This window comes from Mytilus californianus, unplaced genomic scaffold (genome assembly GCF_021869535.1).
Source record: "Mytilus californianus isolate M0D057914Y unplaced genomic scaffold, xbMytCali1.0.p SCAF_3, whole genome shotgun sequence".
NCBI classification, from domain to species: Eukaryota; Metazoa; Mollusca; class Bivalvia; order Mytilida; family Mytilidae; genus Mytilus; species Mytilus californianus.
In genome coordinates, this window is record NW_026262679.1 from 33,368,351 (window position 1) to 33,393,480 (window position 25,130).

General features: G+C 32.3%; 1 protein-coding gene across 2 annotated transcripts; it reads right to left on the bottom strand.

Moving 5' to 3' along the window:
• Positions 1–1,277: 1,277 nt before the first annotated feature.
• LOC127734382 (uncharacterized) lies at positions 1,278–11,634 on the bottom strand. 2 transcript variants are annotated; one of them, XM_052244219.1, is made up of 6 exons: positions 11,578–11,634; positions 6,336–6,401; positions 4,369–5,892; positions 2,727–3,113; positions 2,169–2,215; positions 1,278–1,447 (listed from the first exon to the last, which is right to left on the bottom strand). In XM_052244219.1, exons 2-6 carry the CDS (start codon positions 6,391–6,393, stop codon positions 1,445–1,447), a joined length of 2,019 nt encoding a protein of 672 aa, XP_052100179.1. In that variant the 5' UTR covers positions 6,394–6,401; positions 11,578–11,634; the 3' UTR covers positions 1,278–1,444. The 2 variants fall into 2 exon arrangements, with proteins under 2 accessions (XP_052100179.1, XP_052100178.1); XM_052244218.1 differs by lacking the exon at positions 11,578–11,634 and adding an exon at positions 6,702–6,774.
• Positions 11,635–25,130: the final 13,496 nt, after the last annotated feature.

The following is a 25,130-nucleotide window of genomic DNA, read 5'->3' on the forward strand; positions in this document are numbered from 1 at the left end:
CCCCCAATTTTTTTTAATCATATTTTGTTCCTCAAATCATGAAATACCTTCACACAAAATTTTAAGGAAAAATCACTGGTAGAACTGAATATTCTGTTTGGTCTTTAAAGCAAGATGAGCGAATATCAATTAGAACGCTTGTAACTTGTGCGCACAAGTTAGTAACTCGTGCGCACAAGTTGTTTTTTTTTATATTGCACTCCAGGGCTTCCGTAATACTTAGTGAAAAAGAAATTTTTTTTTTTTTTCATTTTCTTCCTAAATAAAACTTAAATCGAACAATGATGGACAAAAATAGTCACATGTGTTCATACTTTCTATCGAAATCATAGTAAGGAAATATATATAATCTTTTCACCTTGTATTCTTTAAAAAAAAATAGTTCAAAATGAAATCGAAACAGAAAAATTAAAAAGTCACATCTGTACATCTATATTTACGAAACAAAAATACGGAAAAAATACGGGAATAAATATTTCCTTTTCTTTTGTCGTTCCAAAAAACTAAGATAATAATAAATAATAGTCAAAATGAACATAATGTACATTTCGTTTTCCTTGGCTTTATAGAAAAAACATGTCAACCACTTTACACTGGTGACATGTAAATATGAATAAGATAGGATGTGGAGTTTACGTCTACGGAATCATTCGATCTTTTCCCTTTTTTGATAAGTGAAATTAGGCTTACCTATATATTCTACGACTGCATTCAGTGTGATCGAATATTTCTTACATGTAACCCTCGACAGTTAAATACGCGAGGTATAAGAGTTTTAAATATTAAAAACTTATCTAATTTAATACCGTATTGCACATGATTCGTGGTGGTATCTGTTCTTAAATGATTTTTTTGAAGATATGTTGACAAAATATTTGTTTTTGTGATCTACAAAAATGTGTTCTTTTTGCGTGATGTCATCATGCATGGTCGTTTTTCTTGTGATATTACAATTATAGCAAATTCAGTGGAAATCAAGAGATTTGAAGTCTTTATTGACTTTTAAATCTTGGAACTAAAATCAAACAAACCACACGTTGATGTTGGGTTTGTTTTTGCTTTTCTTTTTTTTTTTTTTTTTTTTCTTACTCTTTTAATCTGTTACACAATAGCAATATTATTTCAACAGAATACTAATGTCAGTTAAACGTAAAAAACTAAACCTTGGTTTTCACCTAATTGATGTGGTTTTTCAATTCTAAAGCACTCTGTTTCGTCTATTTTTTTTCAGTATTTTTTTTAAGTAAATTCATAAAATTGAGACAACTAAAAAAATATTCTTGGTAATAGATTTTATATTTGTAAATAAATAATGATATGTTTATATACAATGGTTATAGCATAAACGAGATAAAAAGTAAAAGTATAGTGTCAAGTCTTTGGATTTTCGCATCAAGATATCACAGTATTGTCGCAGTTGTCTCTCTTTCAATATATACATTTCTCACTGAAAAAGATAAAAAAAAAATAAGATATTTAAAGAAACAATAATAATTATAAAATGTTTTGATCTCCGTTGTATCTTTCCATTTGTTTTTTGTTTTTTCTAATTTTTTTTAATTTTTCTTTGTAACATTAGTTCTGATTCCTTGCCCGGTTTTGGTTATACTTCTTTTTTGGTTTATTAACTCTTGATTTTTAATCAGTTTTAGATTTTCAAAATACTTTGGCCTCGGGCATCACTAAAGAGACATTCATTGTCGAAATACACAACTGGTACCGTTAGTGTTATTTCAAAATGTTACATGTATCCTGTACTCCATCGTCTTGAGGTCATTGAACATTAAAAAATATATGATTTTTTTTTCTATCAAACTATATAAACAAATTATATGTAAAATCACAAACAGTATATCTATTTGTATTTCCATGATCTTCGTTTTGTGACTATCCCATTATTTAGAGCATTTTTATAGAGGTATATATTTTAGTATGATGAAAGATGAAAACCACGAAGAAATATTACAATTGTATCAACCAAAACAAATTTCGGCGAACTTTTTTTCTTTCAAATATGCATTTATGCTTCTTTATACTTACATGTAGCTGTTTTGTTGTTTCACTTATACCACAAGTCAGCGATTTCCATATAATATGTGCAGGTTTTTTTTTTATTTTTGAAAAAAAGTATTATCAAGTATGTTTCTATAATAAAATTAAATACGTACCCCTCGGAAACTTAATAAATCTTGAGTCTTCGGATTCATATGGAAAACTGCAACAATATATAAGGATTATAAACTATAAGAATAACCAAACATACAAAGCAACTTTTGTTATATTCCGTTATCTATCTTTATTATTTATACAGATGAAAGATATGATCAAAACTTATATTTAAATGCAAACAGTTCGAATATAAAGTTAAATGCTAAAATAGTTTCACTCGATGAAGTAAAAGTCTTCCTTGCATGATGCGATAAGAAAGTTAACTCAATGTAATATGTCATAATAATGTCTTGGTCATTAAGGCGTGGCTCATAGAAGCGTTAGTCGCCCCATACGAAATCGGGACCGGTACCATTCTATTGTCAAATCAAAATAATACTTTTAACGATTTTAAAATAAATCTATGATAAAGCGACATTAATGTATATATATCAATAAACCCAGTTTTTCTAACGTACATGCAGTTGTATGATTTTCTAGATTTCCTCGAATGATAGCTCAAAGGACGACTGTTTAGAGCAATATGATAAATATTTAAAATAATGATAAATAATTACATTTAATAACATGTGGTCGAGGTTTAAACAAGGAAGCTCCACCAAAAATTTCTGTCATTGGTGGTAACCGTTTTCGAGAAATCTCTCTCGTGTCGGTGGTTGCTGCCAGTGTCTGCTGCGGAAAAAATCCTCTGTTTTGCATCGCCGGTATTGGTTCTCCTCCAAATGTCTTACCGGTCACTGATGGTACTCTGTTTTTAGCAAATTGACTTCCTTCTACATGTCGGTTGGAAGCTAAAGCAATTCTTGTGTTTGTCGTTGGTGAAAACCCCTTCTCATGTAGTGCATTGCCCGATCTAGACTGGAAAGCCCTACCTGATGAGAGAGTGGGAGCCAACTTAGCGAAATTGATGGTTTCCCGATGACTAGCCAGTTGTACTTTTCTAACTAGAAACAAAAAAATCATCTTTATGTTTTATATTGAATGTTTGCCTCACTCAATTAATTACAATTATTCTGTAGATTTTAATTATTTCAGCAACCATTTTGAAATATCTACGTGAAAAAAAACAGAATGAGATAGAGAACTGAAAAGAAGTAAAAAAAAAATAAACTTATGTTGATAAGTCAAACAATATAAAACATTTTGGGGTACATGTACACAACTGAGAAATTTTTATTTTTGGACATTTAAAAAGTTGATAAAAACAGACTCCATTGTTCCCTTTATCGTGAGTCGAAAATTGTTGTTTTCATTTCGTATCATTGTGGTTAAATTCGTACATATAACCCGTATTATTACAACGATCATAAATAATACTCAACACGTCAATAGGAATGAATTCTGTTATAATTCTTTTCACACATTTTACTTTCAAGTTTCAAAAATTATAGTTTATGCAAAATAAATTCTTTAAATCGTTTTATATATATGATTTCCAACACCTTTTCATTATCTTATTACGCAAAATGATCGCTTTTCTTCTCAAGTACCGATTTTGAAAATCAGCTTCATTTTCAACTGTATTTTTTTAAGAAACGATAATATGGGTAAAAATTGCTGTTGCAATAGAAATTTAACATTTTGGATTTCCACTCACTGCTTGTTCTCATAGAAATAATTCAAAACAATAATGGCAAAATGTTGGCAAAAGATCTTACGGAAAGTAGTAGTTTTAAGATATTAGTACCAAGATTACCTTCTACTTCGAAGTTTTTCACCGAAAATATCATTCGCCAATTATAGAATATAAAAAACAGAAAAATGTATCTTAGTATGAATAAAACATAATACATCACAAAAAGTCTTAAACTAAACATCTGGGTGTCAAAGCAGTTTGGGTCTTCGTGTCCTATATGTACATTTCTTAATCGTACGCAGTCTTTAAAAGGTTGTTCATAAAATTTAACCGAGACCATCAACGATCATATTCCAATATCAAATTATTTAAAGTAAAACAACACAAACACTGACCAGATTGATTAAAGTTAATATACATGAAGAATTTTGTAATAATTTCTAGCCAGTCTATATGCGAACAAGCTTATAAAATAAGGAGATGTGGCATGATTGTCAACAGATTCGAAATGACTTGGATTTAAGCAATTATTGGCCGTGGCGTTGATATAGAGAACTAACATGTATACTAGCATTTGGTATTTAGAATATTAAGAAATGTTCATTACATGGTTTATAAATTACCTGCTTGTCTCTTTTTATGTACTGTTTTTCGTCCTCTGGATTGCTGACGGGGGTGAAATTTTGATCCTTTATTCTGCTCTGCGATTAATACCCTCAAGCCATTAAACCTTGACATTTTATCGTTAAACACATTGTTCTCTTTAAATGACGTCGCTGTCGGTTTGCCGATGTGATTTGACCATGTGTCATCAACGACCATGTGCATTCTCGCATCTTGAGATGGTAGGATATCTTTTAAATTGTGAAGTTCCACTGGTGCGTTCAACTGAAAACTGTGTTGGTTACCCATTGGTAGAAATTCAGGATTAGACTCTTGGACCATCAGTGGTTCGGGATTAGTTTGCTGAAAGTTAGAATCGGATTTAGACGATTTGAAGTTATTGACTGGCAACGGTGCTTCCAACTTTAAATTTTGTTGATTAAGATATGGTGATAAAGTAAGACGATGCTGTTGGTTCATAACATTGTTTTGAAAATTAGAACTTGATATGTCTTTTTGTTTAATTGGCGAGTTTTGAACTGCATGGACAACGTTGTGTTTAGTTGACGAGTGTTGATTAAGAAATGGGGATAAACTAAGACGATGCTGTTGGCCCGTAACATCGTCTTGGAATTTAGAACTTAATATGTCTTTGTGTTGACCTGGCGAGTCTTGACCTGCATGGACAACGTTTTGTTTAGTTGACGAGTGTTGATTAAGAAATGGTGATAAACTAAGACGATGCTGTTGGCCCATAACTTGGTCTTGAAAATTAGAACTTGATATGTCTTTTTGTTGAGTTGATGAGTCTTGAACTGCATGGACAACTTTTTGTTTTGTTGACGCGTGTTGATTAAGAAATGGTGATAAACTAAGACGATGCTGTTGGTCCATAACACGGTCTTGAAAATTAGAACTTGATATGTCTTTTTGTTGAGTTGATGAGTCTTTTACTGCACTGACAACATATTTTTTAGTTGACGAGTGTTGGGCTGGATCGACAAGCGAACGAACTTTAAAGTCGAAATTTGGATTTAAATCTGCTCCAGCGTTCAATACATAATCCCTAGGAACCAAAACATAATTCGGTGTATTTTTCAACTGCATCAGACTCTGTCCTGGTTGACTTAATTTAAAATGATTGTCAAGAACTGGGTTACGTGGTTGGACATCTCCCGTAGTCGGCCAAGCCACGGTCATACCGTGCTGTGTAATTGATACATCATGAGTAGGTGAAACATCGTCAATGTTCTGGTGTTGCTGTTTGTCCTTTTTATTACCCTCAGTTTTGAGAGTTTCTTGACTAAAATCAACGCCAGTTGATAAACGATGATTTTGTGATAAACCATCTTGTGCAGTAACGTCATCACTAGGGTGCGAAATGTGGTTCTGTTGATTGACTCTGTTACCCACATTATTGAGAGTTGCTTGGCTAAAATCAACGCCACTTAAATGTCCACGATGTTGTACAATACCATTTCCCGCGTTGAAGTCATCAGTTGGGAAGCTAATTTGGTGCATTTCTTGTCTTTGGCCATATAACGCTTAAAGAGAATAAAGAAAAATGCAATAAATATTTTGTAGCCAAATCGTCTTTTATAGATATCATAGAATACCTTATAAAAACTTATTTCAATAAAAAGGCTCTCAATTATCTTTTTCAATCTTTTTCAAGTATTATTATCTTCAAATTTATTGCATTTATTACTTTTTTAATAATATTTTAAACAATAACATTGAAGGTTGAATAGATTTTTAACGCATTTCAAAAGTACAAGCTGTAATCTTAGACTGTCAAAGAAAAAAAATGTTGAACTTAAATTTGTAACTTGAAAGGAAAAAATTAATACGATTTAGATGTTTGTTACATTAGAAATAAAAGATAAGATGATAATTGGAGTATTAAATTGTTTAACGAGGCGTATTATTTTTAGATATCAGAAACAATAATATAGATAACTAGTAAAACTTCATAACTCTTATTTACCTGATCCTTCAACGGAAAATAAAACTGCTAAGATGACGAAAAAAACGATTCTTGTCATATTGTCAACTGAAATAATGAATAAGATGGTAAGAATAGAAATATATACATATATATATAAACGTAAAAGATGATAATTAACAACCACACAAAAATATATTTAAAAAATAACAGAAAGAAATATGAGACAAATTCACAAAAAATTATCAATTTATAATTTAAAGCATACTCTCTAAACATCTTAACCATGATAATATTTTTTATACCAAACAACATTCAAACCAGAAAAAGATACAACAAAAAATAGTTAACTTCTTTTAAAATTAATATCAATAAACAAGACGAGACAACAGGCTTATACAATCTCACCTTTCAAGTTAAAGACTCCTTGTCAAATTGAAAACAAGTGTTCATTCAAACATATTTATTAATAAGTCAACGAGGAAATACATAATTCATTAGTTTGTAAAGTGTTGACGACTGTCACTGCGTCACTTATAGGTTAGGTCATTGATGAAAACAAATAAATACCTGTAGTGAAAACAGCGTAATGACATTTGTGGGCTTTTTTGCCTACCTTATACATTCTTAGAACGTGTATTTCATTACTGTTAAAAGAAACATTATTTTAATATATATGACATCCGGTGTCAATTGTATATTTTATTTTCAATTTAGGATTATAATTTAAATAATTATTCAATTTATTCCTATTCACTAATTAATGGTATACACCCACAAAATATTTGGCGTCATTATGGATGAGTGTGTCAACTTAGTTCAAACTTTGCATACTGGACTCTTATTAAAAATATAAAAAAAAACAATTAACTGTTCAACTTGCTAAAATAGTATTGAATAGTTCAACATATGTATACAATGACAATGAAATCTACCAAAATCTATGTCAAAATTATCTTTAATATCTTCTTTCTCTAAACCTAGTACATTGATATTTTTAATCTATAAGTTTTTACCAGATAAATAACCGTTTGAATGATGTAAAATAAATATATGGTCGGGTTTTTTTTGGGGGGAGGGGCTATACATTAGTCACAGTGATGTTTTTGATGAAAAAATACCCCCGAAAAAACGTTCAAATTAGCGTAACGTCGTCACTTTCTAAAGCCATAAAACGTCATTTTTTATTCTCAATCCATCAAAATGGAAGTTTAATTATTTTATATAAACATAACGCTGACATTGGTGTAGCAACAACATATCAACTTTTAAAGACTTTTTAATTGGAGATTTGATGAACGTTTTTCATCGATTTTAACCCCAAAGGGCGACTGGGGATTCGAAATATAGTCACGCTTGGTCATCTTCCGACTGACAGTAAAACCCTCGACAAAGTGGGGCGTCCGTTTGGCTGTGAAGAAAACTCTAAATCCGATGTCCTGAGTAGAGAAAGCGCTCTTGCAAACACTCTTTTGATGGGTCCGTAGGTGACCTGTTGCAAGGCAACATTGCTGTCCTTATCCAATATACCCTAATTTTCCAGTGGCAGTCCAAATTTCCCGGACGGCTCCTATTGCAGGAGCTACCTAATGTAATTATTGTTAAATTTGTTCTCGTCCTGAACATGCCTGAAATATTTGCCATAGGACGTTAAGCAACACATAATCATCGATTTTACGTGCTTTCTACATGCATAAAAATGTACATCTATTTTGAAAGAATAAATTCAATAATGCTTCAGAAAGTAAAAAAGATAAATGCATTACGTCCTAGAGAGATAAATACATTACTTCCTAGAGAGATAAATACATTACTTCCTAGAGAGATAAATACATTACGTCCTAGAGAGATGAATACATTACTTCCTAGAGAGATAAATACATTACTTCCTAGAGAGATAAATACATTACGTCCTAGAGAGATAAATACATTACTTCCTAGAGAGATAAATACATTACTGCAGTTGGATGTATACTGTTACAGTAATCTGTGACATGGACTATTAACTATAATGTTATCTTCATTCTCAGGAATGTATCGTTGAAATGGAAATAAAGAAATATCAATCGTTAAACTTTTCAAATATCGATGGATGTCTCCTCAAATTTTTTTTTTCAGTATTTTATTAAAGTGGTAACTTTTTGTGAAAACTTTCACATTATTCAAGAAAGATTGTATTTATGCAATGTTAAGTTTACAAAACTTTAATTTTTTTCGAAATGCTTACCGGGATATTCTTCCCCATGAATAAGTTACCTTAGTTTTATTTGGCAAAATCTTTCTGAATTTTGGGTCTTCAATGCTCTTCAACTTCGTACTTTATTTGGCCTTTTAACATTTTTTTTTATTCGAGCGTCACTGATGAGTCTTTTATAGACGAAATGCGTGTCTGACGTACAAAACTTCAATCCTGGTATCTATATATGAAGAGTTTATTTCCAAGATGAATGGCAAGTTACATATGTTTAACTAGTTTATTCATGAACGTTGATTGGCAAAAAAGTAGTTAAAATACCTTGGATATGTTCTACGGCAGATCTCACGCTAGCATTTTTTTTCCTGAGAGAGAGGTTTGAAAACTTGACACCTACATGTATGAAATTTAGAATACCAAATATTTGTGAAACTCAATTGAGAAACGCATCCGTCATTTACATAAATATGTCAAAGTAACTGAAACAAACTGTGTATCTATAACAATTGATTCGGAAACTTTAAGAAAAAGGTCATAAATCCTGATACTGACAAGTGTACGTAATTATCTCTATCTGCACATTTCTTACAAAAGACGTTCCAGCCCATTAAATCCTAGTGTATATTTGCATGTATACATGTATGTACGATAAATTTGATTGTTTTTACAAAAGTGCACCTATGCATCAATGTTAACCCACTTTGTGGTTTAATTTACGCTTCTTAGTCTTTTTTACGTAGTATTACACAATTCCTTCTTTTTGATTGGTTGGCTAATATAGTGTTGGGGTACCTGTAATGACATCCTACTGTAAAGGATTGTAACAAGATTAATGTCCTTATAAGAAAATGATGGGTTTCATTTCCACATTTTTTTATCCGACAATTTGGCTTCCATGGTGATATGAAATTAGATGTAACTTGTATGACGTATAAAGATTATTTTCATATTACGTTTGACATGTAATTTCGTGGAAATTCGTGTTGTACGCATTGGCATGTCGATAGTTTTGTAAAATCTATATGAAGATTTAAATGACATATATTATGTTTTATGCATCTATGTCAACCACGAAAATGAGCGCTCCATGAAAAATTTCAAGTAGGTTAGGAATATTTGAAATATAAAACACATGGCAACAAAATAGTCATATAAGAGCTCTCCTGGTTACACATGGGTTAGAACTTTCAAAATAACAAGCTCTTTAGAAGATAGTATATAAATACCGGAACTAAGTAGCAGGAAATAAAATTATAAGGTCCATGTCCTTGGTTTTGAGATATACGCCATTGAAAATTTGGCGGGAAATGATTCTTTTATAAAAAAAATTTATACATTTAACATTAACACCTTTTTATTTTTAACAGCTATGAAAATTTAACAAGGATTTTATAAGATTATCAAAGATGGTCTTTTAAACTATAGTTAAATAATTATGAAAAGAAAAGTAGGAGGTAGTAGGCAAAATATTTAATGGCTCTACATGGATAAAACCAGTTGATTCCGAATATCTGACAAGAAGCCAAAAAACAAGACCAGCGAACATCCTTCAACTGATTAAGGGTTTATTTGTGCAACGTATTCTACAAATATGTCATGTATTCAGTACGAAAATCAGCTCTTCAAATAACGAGAACTACATGTACAATAAATAACTTTAGAAGGCTCTAAAACTTTGGTGGCTAGGGAGGAATGTCGGAAAAGTTTTGCTCAATAAAATTATGACATACGTGTAATTGGTAGATATAGAATAGAAAAGTGATTGGTTACCAAAAGGTCATTTAAGATTCCTTCCAAAATCTTACTATGAACGAAACTCTTCCTGCACATGAAACTCTATACCATATGTTAAACTCACCGTGAGCCTAAGTGTAGACAAGTTGTATAACCTCTAACTATTATATATTATATATAATATATAGGGCTTTTTGTTTTTGAATTGTTACGAAACGTATTTTATTTGATTGATTGTTTGTTGGTTGCTTAACGTCCAGTGGCAAATATTTCACGCATGTTCAGGACGAGAACAAATTAAAAATAAATACAATGGGTAGGTACTGTAAAAGAGGCCGTCCGGGATGAAGGTCGGGAAAATTTGGAATACCACGGGAAAATGAGTTCATTGTGGACAAGTACAGAAATTAAGCCTTGCAACAGGCCATCTACGGACCCCTCAAAGAGTTGTTGCAAGGGTTCTTAACGTGCAAAGAGCGTGGCACTCTCTTTACACGAGGCATCGGATTTAACGTCCCTATTCTGACCGGACATGGCTGTGAACTTATACATCCTGCACAGCCAAACGGACGCCCACTTTGGCGAGTGTTTTACTGCCGGTCGAAGGAAGACCAATGGTGAGCATATTTCTATTCTCCAGTCACCCTTGGGGGGAAATGTATTTTAACATACTTCTTTTATTTGAAAATAAATCATGCTGAAGTTTCAAGGTAACTCTCAGAAAATGTAAAATACATGGCGAATTGTCTTTTAAAATTCTCATAAGAATCATTATCGCAGTCGAGTTTGAATTTGAAAATATGAGTTTTCTACCTCTAAACGTAAAATGGGAAAAGTGCTGTTAGCGTTATTATAACTCGATTTCTTCATGCATTTCAAAGAAGGAATAACAGATGTATACTACAAACATTATTGGCAACTTCTTTAATGATTGCCCTAAAAAAAGTATTCATAATAATAAATAACTCCGTACATAAAATCTTGAAGGACGGCGACGACCATTACAGTAACTTTCCATGTAGCAATTTTCGTGTCCTTACTTGTCAAAAAATGTTTAAACCAATAATAAAACATAAAAACTGTGTAAAGCCGAGTATGAATTTTCCATTTGACAGAAGTAACAAATATAATGCGATATTTCAAATATTTGGCATATTGAACATACACAAAACACATGTAGTAATTTTTCGTCCCGTATGTTTTTCGTCGCGTAGCCTTAGAATTTTACATAAATTTTTTTTTTCCTCTCGAGAATTCACAGTATAACAATTTTTAGGCGTATATTTGTATATGTCAATAATGCTTAATAAATACAGGGTACCATGAATTCATATGGAAATCATTAATACTACTTACCTCGGCAAAGAACAGTCAATCAAGGTAGGTAACCAGCAAAACTTTGACGTTAAATGTTTTGATTTATGATGCATACGTGGTAAACAGATATATATAACTCAAATCAATTTCAAACTGCGGTTTGAGGTTAATTTCTAATGCAGTAAAATGAATAATTAAATCACGACCAGAAGAAAAATTAATTTAAATTACTTATTGAATTAATTAGAATTTCTTATGAAATGATTGACTCCATTGTGTCTATTAACAAAATTTAGGCTTGTTCATTATTTTTTACTGTCAGCAGTTGAAACGTTTTCAATCATAGTGGAAGACAGATTGTGCTTAAATACTCCTCTTATTTAGTGCAATAATTTCATGCCTCAGTCTAACTAAGGCAACTGAAATCTAAAACAAAATTACTGTCTGGACCTCTTTGGTCATGAAGTAAGATCTGGGGTGTTTTCCATCATTCAGTTTGAACCGATCGTACATTTGTACCAGCCAAATCAATAAGATACAAACTTTCAATAATATCCTTGAAATGCTGAACTTAACCTACCGGAAGTAACCTGCAGTGAAGTAAATGAGCTTCAATGCTTGGCCCAACTACATGCACATTAACTTTGTTTTGAAAGCCAATATTCGATAGAAGGACGCCTTTTTTTTCATAAATTGATATTGTGCACATGGCTACAACTAAAATAAATTGTGTCTGTAGCATGCCATTTTTTTCTACAATTTTCAGGTCACCTCTTTTGGTACATGTATCAATTAATCCAAAGTTATGTTAATTGATTGTATTTTTCTTTCCATAAAGTTTTCAAGGTAACAGGTACGATTATGGGCGATCTCATGAATTTTTTTTCAATTTTGCAAGCAATCTTCTATAGAGCACATAAATGAAAATAACACTTTATATTTATTATATGCACCCGAATCGCTTTTCTGATTAAATTCATCAAGAACTTCATTTTAATATCGAAAAGAATTTTCGAAATTACACTCTTTACGATTAGAGCAAATTAAGAATCCGCCAAATGAAAGTACAAATGTTTAGAATGCACGCAATTTTTGCGAATTATATTAATAATTTGGCTTTTCTTCAAAAAGGATATGTTTCTATCCCATTTCATTGAGGGGACTTTTATATTCAATTTAAACCTGTGCAAAAAAATTGAGTATTTACAAAGTTTAGTTGTTTTTTTTTTTAAATATATAGAGTTCACTACGGCTTTGGAACTTCAATCATGTTTTTAAAAATTCTGTAAAAATCTAAATTGTGCATAACACTATATGTAATGTTCTTCAAATCAATAACTGAGGATTTCTACAAAACCTACTTTTACAAATCCTTACCACACAAGTTTTTGTTGTCGGATTTGATTTCTCAAGAGTAAGTATATTTGGAAAAGCTGCTGGAAGTTTCATTAAAGACAGACGGGAGATCAACGGCTGTCAGGTTGTCACGGTTTCTTACCGATGCACTTTGAATACCGAATTTTCAATAGTTGTTTCACAGTTTATCAGGACATAAGGATGGACCGAAAACTATTTTAAAGTTCTATCCAGAAGGTTTTTGCAGAAAATCTTCTTTTTAAGCGCGAAAAACGTCAGAAATACTCAAAGAAATCTATTACGAAGACAATAAGCAATGCGCACTTTTTTTTGTTTTGATGTTATGCAATAGAATTTAACATAATTATATAATCCGACCGAGTCCGTTGATTTTCCAAATGGTTTAATATTTAGGAGTTCTAAGCAATTTTTAATGAAAAAAAAACTTTAGATGTCAAAAGTTTTCAGTTTATCAAAAGATTAAATGTTATTAAAAGAATTGAACAATAACGTTTAAATTACATGTACAGTACGCACAGATAAATTTGCTCTCCCCACTTCCTGCTCGCTCCTCATTGTCAATGAAAATATATGTCCATCCTATGGGAAACAACTCGTACAAAGTGGTATCTAATTACATGGCCATTGGCAGAAGGGGCAAACAGACTATTGCGGTAGGTTAAAGTCACCAAAGGGGTACTAGCTATATATTGAAAAAGGTTTGAAGACAACTCTGACATTTTTCTGAACATCTTATAGTTTTGTAGATGAAAGTATATCGATAAGATATTAAAAAAATAAAGTATTTTTTTTTCATTTTTCATCTCCATGTGTTGCGGAGAATGTGAGAAGGTTACAATACATCATTTTAGTGTAAAATAAACCATGTTGACAATAAACGATATTTTTTTACTTGATTGATTATTAAAGTCCAAATTTTAAACAAAATGGTACAGACATGTCTATGTATACAGTTGACATTATTGATGTTTAAATCAATGAGATAAACAACACAATTTGGATACTAGCTATCGATACATGTAACTTATGATCATTAATATACATCGTTAGAATTGCCCCATGAAGAACTTTTTAAGATACCGAAATATCAACATGGCCTTCTCCCGTTCGGTATGAAAACCCTTTCTGCGGAAATGTGGGATGTATAAAAACGCAGCCACGTCTGGTGGGAATCAGGACAGTCAATGTCCGCCATTAAAATGCTCATCTAGTTCTAGCATATTTAGAAAATTACAAAAATGACAATGCAATGTAAAATTGTTTCAACTTTACTTAACACAAGCACCTGTAGGTGTTCAAAAATTATTAACTGAAACATCATCTCAAATTTATAAAATAAACCATAACCGTATTTAATTCTAATAAATTGCTTTTACAACTAATATACATATACTAAGGGCTTGTTTTAAGTTTTTAATTTTGCGTTTTATGGTCATTTGCCTTTCTTCCTGAACCAAATTCAAAAAAATTTGTTGCGTCAGAGTATGCTTCAGTAACCAATGAAATTAGACTCGTTAAACTCACCAATAACCAATGAAATTAGACTCGTTAAACTCACCAATAACCAATGAAATTAGTCTCATTAAACTCACCAATAACCAATGAAATTAGTCTCATTACACTCACTTATAACCAATGAAATTAGTCTCGTTAAACTCACCAATAACCAAACAAAACATAACGGGGATAACTGACCTAAAGTACAAGGACTTAAATTATTTTACTGTCAGATGGGTGGATTTGAACATTACCACATCCACTCCGCCTTTCCGGAAAAACAAAAAAAAATAAAAAACTATTTCTTCGCGCACAAATTGACGTTTACTATCGAAACTGTGTTATGTCAACTTTGCTTGACAATAATTACAAATACATATATATATATATATATAATGAACTAGTAATTTATAGACAAGATCCCATGACTAACTGTGTACCACTTTAATATTGCGGGTCTGTTTCTGTATTGTTATGAGTTACAATTTATGACTAAAATCACCATAGACCAATCGAAACAACATCTGATACAAAAATTTAATAACACTTTTAGATATTTGGATGATAATTATATTGGCTCTCAATAGTGACGACTTCAGTATGTACACTAAAGAGATTTATCCTGCTGAACTGACTTTAAATAAAGCTAATACTAATAATGAACACTGCCCTTTCCTTGATCTTGATATCTACATCTTTAACGGGAAGCTTAATACCAAAATTTATGATAAAAGAGATGATTTTTCATTTCCTATTGTTAATTATCTATTTTTAGATGGTGACGTTCCCTTGTCACCATCTTATGGTGCTTATATATCTCAACTTGTTCGATTCGCTCGTGTATGTAACAACGTATTTGATTTTAACGAAAGAAATCTCTGTATTACTGAAAAATTATTACACAAGGGTTTTCGATATCACTAACTAGTCAAAACATTTACTAAATGTTATCATCGGTACAAGGACATCATTCGTAAATATAAATCAACATGAAGACATCTTATACGATCGGGTATTTCACATGCAATCTTTTATGGTAATATTCTATACAAAGCACAAAAATGTCGGCACTCACCTCAAAAGCTAACCAAACCTTAAACAGACTTATTACGATACTGTTGTGAGGTCATTAAAGATGGCATATTTTGGTATTAATATTGATTCACTCATAGGGTCTTTGCATCGGAAACAAACACATTTATTCTAAAACCAGTTGTTGGCATGATACGGGTTATTAGATATAAGAAGATGTGGTATGAGTGCCAATGATATGATCTTCTCATATATTTGATGATGGTATGATACTAAACCCCCTTTGGGAGAGATTGTGCTTGATTTTCATATGATGAAGACATAATCTTTCAATCAGTTTAATTGAGGTCTGGAGCTGGCATGTCAGTAACTGCTAGTAGTTTCTTGTTAATTTAGTTATCATTGTCATTTTGCTTAGTTTCTTCTGCTACCTATTCTGACATCGGACTCGGACGGACTTCTTTTAAACTGAGTTTTACTGTGCGTATTGCTGCGTGTTTGTTTATTCTACATTGGCTAGAGGTATAGGGGGAGGGTTGAAATCTCACAAAACATGTTTAACCTCGCCGCATTTTTGCGCCTGTCCCATGTCAGGAGCCTCTGACCTTTGTTAGTCTTGTATGTTTTTTTAATTTTAGTTCATTTATATGGTTTGGAGTTTAGTGTGACGTCCATTTTCCCTGAACTAGTACACATTTTTATTCAGGGGCCTGCTGAAGCCCGCCTCCGGGTGCGGGATTTTCTCGATGTGTTGAAGACCTATTTGTTGCCTTCGGCTGTTTTCTGTTTTTTGGTCGGGTTGTTGTCTCTTAGACACATTTCCCATTTCCATTCCCTATTTTAAGATGTATTATCTAAATTAATGAACCAACACCATAGTACCGAGTAGTGGATGATTGGTACCATTTGGGTTTGAGAGTCAAACAAGCAATCGGAACCGTTCTAAATCAGTTTAGTGTGCACTTTATAATATGCATATTCAATATAACGTTTTGACATTCGCATTGATTTATTGCGTATAATTAAATAAATGTCCTCATATAATTATAATTCTCACAAAAAGAAAAGGTGCAAGTCTTCGTGCAATTAATGATGACATTTACCTGTTTTTGAATATACTTGTATGACCTCTAAAACTTTTTGTACTTCTTCGTCTCAGCATTTCTGATTGAAGTACATTCAAATCATCAAATCACGTTTTTTTTTTATATTTCTTTAATATATACACATTCATAATTTTAAAATGTGATTTAAAAAGGTGTTCCTGATCATAATAAAGGTATCAATCGGTTTTGATTGATAAAATTAATGTGTGAACATAATCACTAGCTTCTACATTCACAAAGAGAGGCGAAGGATACCAAAGGGACAATCAAACTCATAAGTTGAAAATAAACGGACAACGCCATGGCTAAAAAAGAAACAGACAAACATACAAACAACAGTAAGCAAAACACAACATAGAAAACCAAAGACTGGGTAACACGAACCCCACCAAAAACTGGTGATGATCTCGGGTGTTCCGGAAGGGAAACAGATCCTGCTCCACATGTGTCACCCGTCGTGCTGCTCATGTTAGTACAAACCAGGTGATAAGTCTAATTTGGTAGTTTTGCTCATGGTTTATTCATTTTTGAACTACCACTGGGTCTATGCAACTCCTGGTAGATATATATCGTATAAATATATAAACAAGTCTAAATTGAAAACAAAGTTCAAACATATGATTGCGTTTGATAAAAACCACAATTTTTATACGTGTGCATGCAAAACAAATTTCTTGGTAGAGGGGTCTAAATACAGCACAAACAACATTTTCCAAAAATCCAAAAAAGTAAAAAAGTTTATTTTAACAAAACGCATTTGACTAGCAGGTCGAACAACGGATTTTCTTAAATCCCGCTGACTGCCATTGGCGATTACCAAATAAACGGATCACCAGATGTAACAAAATGGATCTTAATTATTAATTTAATACCAAACAGAAAACAATAAACTTGCGGAAAAGATGGTATACCGCAAACATGACGTGCAAAAATTTGTACACCATATCCGGATTTCGACAATTAATGTCTCTTCAGTGATCTTTGGAATCGAAACGGTATTTGGAAGGCCATATAATTTACCTCAATTTAGGATTGACTCTTGAATTTTGAAGAGTCGAAATAGGATGAATGGATTATATTAACCCGAAGGCAAATACATATATTGTCAATTTTGATGATCCAATACCTATTAAGTTTACTGGTTGGTAGATTCTTATAGACTCTATATATATGTATATATATAGAAGTCTATAAAAAGGACCAACCAGCAAATTTAATATGTACAGGATCGTCTAGAAAAGACGATACTGCGCAGATTAGGAAAACATTATATAAATCTAAAGATTTGCACAACGGTACTAATATAAGATGGTAATATACGAAGATGATGTAATAAAATCGTGTTGACAAATATTAACAAATAGCCTTCGTCAGTGTCAATAATGTTTACAATACTATTTTTTGTGTAAAATAACTCAGTAATACAGGTAAGTTTTTGTCTATTGATTTAATCCTAAATCTTGATCCTCAACGCATTAAACAAAACTCAATACTATATAGACGTGAATGCGTTTATATATACATCCCAAATTGTCAAAATGCAGTAGTATGTAAGAATGTGTGTAAAATAATAGAAGAGTTCCTATATAAAACTGCTAGTATTTCTTATTGATGACATTTAGTTCCTTTATCCAAAAGCTTTCCCGAACCTGCCGCTGGGCATCACTCCAGTGAATGTTCTGTTCAATCACTAGACTTTTCATGCGGTTAAAGTCAACAAGTTTGTGACCCGACTGTCTGAAATGCTGACTAACTGGGAGGAGTGGTTTCTTAGAGATATCACTCCTATGGCCATTGAGGCGTTTGTGGAAAGGCTGCTTTGACTCACCAACATATTGGAGGACACAAGCCGAACATTCTAGAATTTAAATAGAATTCATACTTTTGCAGGTCACATTGCAAAATATCCTATAGTTATTTTCGGTTGCCTTACTGTGAAAAGTTAATGAGTGATGCATCTGTAGGCAGCATTTGAAGCGTTTTTCCACACACGAACGACATTCTTCAGAAGTACCTCTCGGATTAGACACTTCAGCCCGCACCAACATGTTCCGCAGACTATTGGGTTGCCTAAAAGCTATCATGGGGGGCTCGGGGAAAATCTTGGATAGTTTGGAATTCTTTTCAACTGTTTTCCAATGCTCACGAATGACACTGAATCTGTTTTTGAGAGATGTGTTTATAGCCCCTTCTCTTCAAGCGGGTTTCGAGTTGACTCGTTTTTTAGTTATTTCTGTGTTGGGACATATTCGCTTGACTCAGAGTGCCTGACTGAACTGAATGCTCTTAGTGCAGTGAGCAGGATGGCAACTTTTTAGGGACAGGTATTGGTGAGTATCAGTATGCTTAGAATATAGGTCTGTGGATATCATGCCATCTGTTATGGAGCTGGAAGTATCGAGGAAGATGATTTTGGATTTAGATCTCTCATGAGTAAATTTGATACGTTGATGTATGTTGTTGGCATGAGTGATGAATGTATCTAAATCCTCGTCACTTTTATTCCATTTCATATCCACACCGGATAAGTAGGGATACTTCAGACCCGATCGATGACTGTATTCCTATGGCTCACGTCAAATACAAACTGTTGGATAAGCGCTGATAGTCAAAAGTGATAAATTATTTGATTTTTTGCGCATTAGCCTTGCTTTATCTGATACTTTTTTCACATCTAGCCTATATATGATGTTAAAAACATATCACACTTTGTATCATTTTACTTTTTTAAAACTAAAACCCAAAATAAAAGAAGCAAAAAATGAAGCAAAACGTTATAAATTGCATTCGTCCGAAGCGTTTTTGTGGATTTGCCTTCATCAGGAACACTCAAAGCCAAAAATTGAAAGACAAGGATGTATAAGAACAGAAACAGTTGTAGAGCTGTATGACCAAAAAGGACCTAAACAAATAGCCAAATACATCTAAAGTCAACTTTGCCTGAGGGAGTTGAAACCTTAGTTTCTTTATAATTTCAAAAATTTATACAAGGGCAATATTAAAAAGGTTTGTTAAACATTTGACACTGACTACTGGACTGATGATACCATCGAGGACTGCATGATAGACGACACAGTGCTGTAAAAAAAATGAAAACAACACGTTATAAATTGCATGCGTCCGAAGCGGTTTTCTTGATTAACCTTTATAATGAATTAAATAATTTAAAAACTGTTTTCCACCTTTAAAACACAAAAACTAAACCTTACGTAAATTAAGGATACTGTGAAGTACCCATATCTGTTTAGAAAAAGGTTAAACTTGTTTTATATTATGCAATGTATGTGGTTTGGATATAGAGTGACACTATCCATAGCGCAAAAAACTGAGCTGAATAATTACATGAAATTTAGATACAACGATTCTTTATAATAATCAGAGATGTAAACAAAGTAAATATAATTTAATTTAATTTTAATTAGCAATAAAAGCTATCATAAAATAAAATATTGTAACCCATGTTCGAAAACCTTTTCGACCACTCTATCTCAATTTTAATATCTTATGTCACTATTTCAATTTAGAATCATTTTTTAAAACTATTTAGATTTCCTGACTAATTGATTGTTATTTGTTTCAGGTCGAGTAGTAAATATGTCAGCTAATTTGTGACGAGAACAAATTAAACAATAAATCAAGTATGATCTGCAAAGTTGGACTGAAGGCTGGAAAGTCAAAATCTCACTAGAAAAAAAGCCATGCTCGTAAAGTGTTGAAATTCACATTAAATCAGGTAACTAACAGAAAATGTTCTGGCAAGGGTTCTTATCATAAAGACAGTGTTGCGCTTCTCAAAATCAGGCATTGGGTTTATAGACCATATTCCGATCATAATTCACAACATATTAATACAGTCATGTACATTACCAATTGCAAATCGTATAGTCCCCTGACAGGTGTGTTTGTACCGGACAGGTGAATTCAACGCATCATATATATATATATACTTTATATTAAGACTATTGCAAAAAGGATACGATACAAAACCATGTATATATTTCAATTTAAAAATCTATGAATATCGTCAAAAGCTTACGGATAAAATATTCATTTGATACCAATACTTCAAAAATTAAACTCAGAATGCATGCCGTTATTTGTCTTTAATGCAAGACGATAATTTTACTAAACCCATATACATTGCATTATTTAGGAAACGAGCGTTTCTGTCTATACACCCTTCAACATTAGTAGTCAGATAAAAGGGCAAAGACCTTTCTTGAATAACATGTAGAATACACCATTTTAAGTATGTCAAAGGGAAGATCGAAATCTCTAAGGAGACAAGGAGACGATTAAAAGTAACAACACTTTTCGGATAAGCACGGAAAGACAAATACGAACAGTGAACACTTAAAACTAAACCTTAGGTTGTGTAATACTTACTTCCATCAATATCACGAATGATATTGGGTGATCCATAAAGGTAAACATAATAATTCGGTATTATTTAAAATATGCGTATGGCACAACAGACAAAGACAGTGAACATCGAATTTGGCAGAAGCAACTATGTCACTAGGCAATTATATGTATGTACTGTTTATGGTCATTTGAAGGCAAAGTTGACCTTAGTGTATCTCTTTATGTCCATTTTGGTCATACAGCTCTTAACAATTTATGGTATTCATACATCCCTCGCTTTCAAATGTTTAGGTTTGAGCATTCCTGGTGAAGTTTTAATCCAGAAAAGGGCGTCGGACGCATGAAATTTATAAAGAGTGTTTTTTTTTCCTTTTATAACGCACTTAACTGATAAAGGTCGTGATAGCAGTCGTTAATCTTTCGTATTGATTGATTAATTATTTGTTGACGTCTCTTCAGTAAACCTGTTGCCGTTTGAGTCCTTATAGATATTTAATAAAATTGAGAATGGAAATGGGAACCTAGAAAAACTTGCTAATATTAGTTAAAATTAGGTACAGGTCTTCCTAAGAATCATGCAAAGGGTGATGTAATGGATTTTTGATATTTAGAAGAAATTGGATTGTTTTATCTATTTAAGTGTAAAATAATATTTTATCATGATTTTATTTCCTCCGACAGATCGTTGCCATGGTAACTGTGTGGAGACCATACATCAGAAAGCTTACTATTTTCCATCTTGTTTTTATCTCTTTTTACCCCCAAAAAAAACCACAAAATACCTCAAATTTTAATCTGACTTGGGTTATAATGTTATAAAACAACTTGAAAGAATAAAATTCCAGTAAATTGAAAGTACATAAAGATTTGCCCTCATATCGCTATGGAAACTTAAATTTCTGTTGATTTTAAAAAAACCCTTTCAGCAATATTTACATAAAAATACTGAACTTTAAGGTTCTTTTAAAAAATTAATTGAGCCAGAACATAACTAACCATATATGACATACATTGTATAAACGATATGCAGTATAAATAGAATAGTGCTCCAGGTCTTCCGCCTCGCACATAAACCAATTTTCAGCTAAAACATTCTATTCTATTTTATGTGACTTTAACCTTTGACCTACTGACCTAAAAATCAATAGGTGTATTCCTTAACCCTAAAGCCATCACCTGTATATAAGTTTCATAAAAATACTTGAAGGCTTATTTAAGTTATGCTTTGGAAACTACATTTTAGACAGAAGGATGGAATGACGGAAGGATGGACGGAAAGCCGAATTCTATAGTCCCCTGTTTTGCAAAAGGCGGGGGACAACAAAATATTTGCAGTTTTGAAGGTCAACTAAAAAATTCTCAATTATCTGACAGGAAAGGGGGAGATACACCAGGGGATTTCTGTCATGACCTTCAAAACTGCAGTTACATACTTTTTATCAATAACATTATAATGAAGCTGAATGCATATACATTACAATGTTTTGCTTAATATTTCAGATAGATTCTCTAAGAAAGGTAAATAAATGCTCTGTGGAGTACAGCTGGATACGACGTCGAAAATAATAGGCTAATTCCATGTCATTATTGCATTTCTTTTATAAAAGTAAGATATAAAATACAACACTGATATGGAACTGGCCATTTGATAATGAACAAACAATTCAAGGTATTATGTCGATACAATATTTTGGGTGGGCAAAATAACTGCGAAAAAAATTATTTCAGACGTCGAACAATAACTTTTCCAAATTTCAAATAAATCTGTTTCTAAAGTTTCATAGAGAAACATTATCCTCCCACTGGTGTAATTGTAGTTGTGTTTACAAGATCCATAAACAGGGGGCAATATGATTCAATATACCACCAACTCCCCCTAAAAAGGTAATTCAATTGTAATGAAAGATACACTACCTTTAATATAGGAATGAACTTTCCGTTGCCAATACCATAGGCTTTCCATATCACAAATTCCTATGCATTGAACTCCAAGTTGATAAAAATGTGTACCTCTTTCCATTGATGACCGAAATTCTGTTATCTTTCTGGGTTTTTTTCAGCTACAGTTCATCCTACTGTTCCTTTTCCACTTTGAATAGCATCTCTCATATTCACAGACTTTTCAATGTTTCCACCTGATGCAAGATGCATCCTCATTTTACGTCGCATGTGGGCAATTTTACTGTCACAATAAGATTTCCCTGACTGAGCCACACTGTTATCATATCTTCTGATTAAAATATCTGAAAATTATGACAAGATCGAATAAATTCTATAATTATGTAACTTCAGATGAGAGTGATACTGTAATTTGTTTTGGCTTATGATTGTGTATAGTCCTCTTCAACTGCAAGTACTTTTAGATCGGTTCTTTGTATATTTTGTCTTGTGATGTCGAGGATTGAGCGCTCACATACATGTTTAACATGTATAACCCCGCCACATTCTATACGTGAGCGTTTAATTCAGTGGATGTCGTTTGCTGATGTATATCATATTTGTTTTTCGTTTATTGATTGTACCTAAATCAGGCCGTTAGTTTTCTCGTTTGAATTATTTTACATTTTTCATTTCGGGATTTTATAGATTGCTATGCGGTATGGGTTTTGCTCTTTGTTGGAGGCCGTACAGTGACCTATAGCTGTTAACTTCTACGTCAGTTGCAATTGCCCGCTGGTGGTGAGTTGTCTCATTGGCAATCATACCACATCTGTTCGTTTTTACATTAACCCCGCCACATTCATTATGTTTTTGTTGCCTCAAAAATATAGTTAACCGATGTTCATAACCTGTAAATCCATTTATAATATACTAAATAGGATAGAGGAAACTAAGGTAGTCGAAAGAACGACAAAAGATCGGGTCCGTCGACAGAATAGGGTTCTATGCTATGTATGCATCACTTGTCATTCGAATCCAACATGTCGCGATCGGGAATTGGACACAATCGATAAATTTGCAGACCATACGACTGTTCTGGTATTTTAGTATCTAAAGACCAAGAAAACATGTCTCTCGTTAGTTGAGACACAGAAAGTCGTAATGGTCGATCACTAATATGATGGTGACTGCGATCGCTGCCGTCTGTGACAAGCGTCTTTCGTTTAATATTAATAGCTTTACTCCGACCCTTAGTTTTTTCCTTTGAAATATTTCACATTTTTTGTACCTTTAATATTAATAGCTTTACTCCGACCATTAGTTTTTTTCTTTGAAATATTTCACATTTTTTGTACCGGGGCCTTTAATTGTTTATTACAAGTATGCGTTTTGTCGGTTAAAGAAGGCCGTACGGTGATTTGTAGTTATTGTCCTCTTTTTCTTTTAGTCTATGGTGGATAGTTGTCTCTTTGGTAATCATGAACTATATTCTTATTCTTCTAATCATTGTAGAAGTGATTGAGATAATAGTCATTTTTTTTCCATTAATGACCATTGCATGCATTGTTATAGAGAAAAAAAATGTCTGTGTTTAATTGTACTTTTTTTAATTTGGAAAGGATTTTTATAATGATAGATCTCATTCTGGTAAAAAGCGAGTGTGTATTTGTTGCATAATTTGTATAATGTAAAACACTATAAAACAAAAATCATGCAACCGATTGAAAATGTTGAAGATTTGCTACATGTAGAAAATTTACAATTTCTAAAATTATTTCTTTCTTTTTTTTATTCAACAACAACTAATTGCACTTTCTGCTGTTAACAATGTACTTCACTAGTCCAGCATTCCAGTAAAGAGTCCCTGTTTGTTAATACCAGAAATCCAGGGTTGTTTCTGGTATAATTATTTCTTTCTTATTGTTTTTTTAAATGTGTATTGGCAAACATTTTCAGCTTATTCAGAACGAACACATTTTGAACAAAATTGTTATCCAGAAGGGCATTTCAGGCTGATCAATTTTCTCCCTATAGTTTTTTTTTTAAATCGATGTTAACCAAATACAATGTGTATGACTGACAGTATGTTAACGGATTTTAAAATATGAAATATGTTCTACATCTTACCAGCGCTTGTATCGTTGGTAAAGTGAAATTAATAAAATTAAATGCTTTCGGTGCATATTTCTAAATTTCAACGGAAACACCAAACATAAATGTAATAGTTCATTTTAGAGCATTTTAACCAGAGAGCCTAGACAAGTAAACAAAACGTAACAAGTCACTTTTAAGAAAGGAGTTGCAACTTTAGTTTATGTAAACATTGAAGAAACA

Excerpts from the sequence above, each read along its gene's own strand:
- LOC127734382 (XM_052244219.1), bottom strand. The coding sequence starts at position 6,393 with ATGACAAGAATCGTTTTTTTCGTCATCTTAGCAGTTTTATTTTCCGTT. Across the intron at positions 5,893-6,335 it reads ATTTTCCGTTGAAGGATCAG|CGTTATATGGCCAAAGACAA; the intron begins GTAAATAAGAGT and ends ATTCTCTTTAAG. Across the intron at positions 3,114-4,368 it reads ACATAAAAAGAGACAAGCAG|TTAGAAAAGTACAACTGGCT; the intron begins GTAATTTATAAA and ends TTTTGTTTCTAG.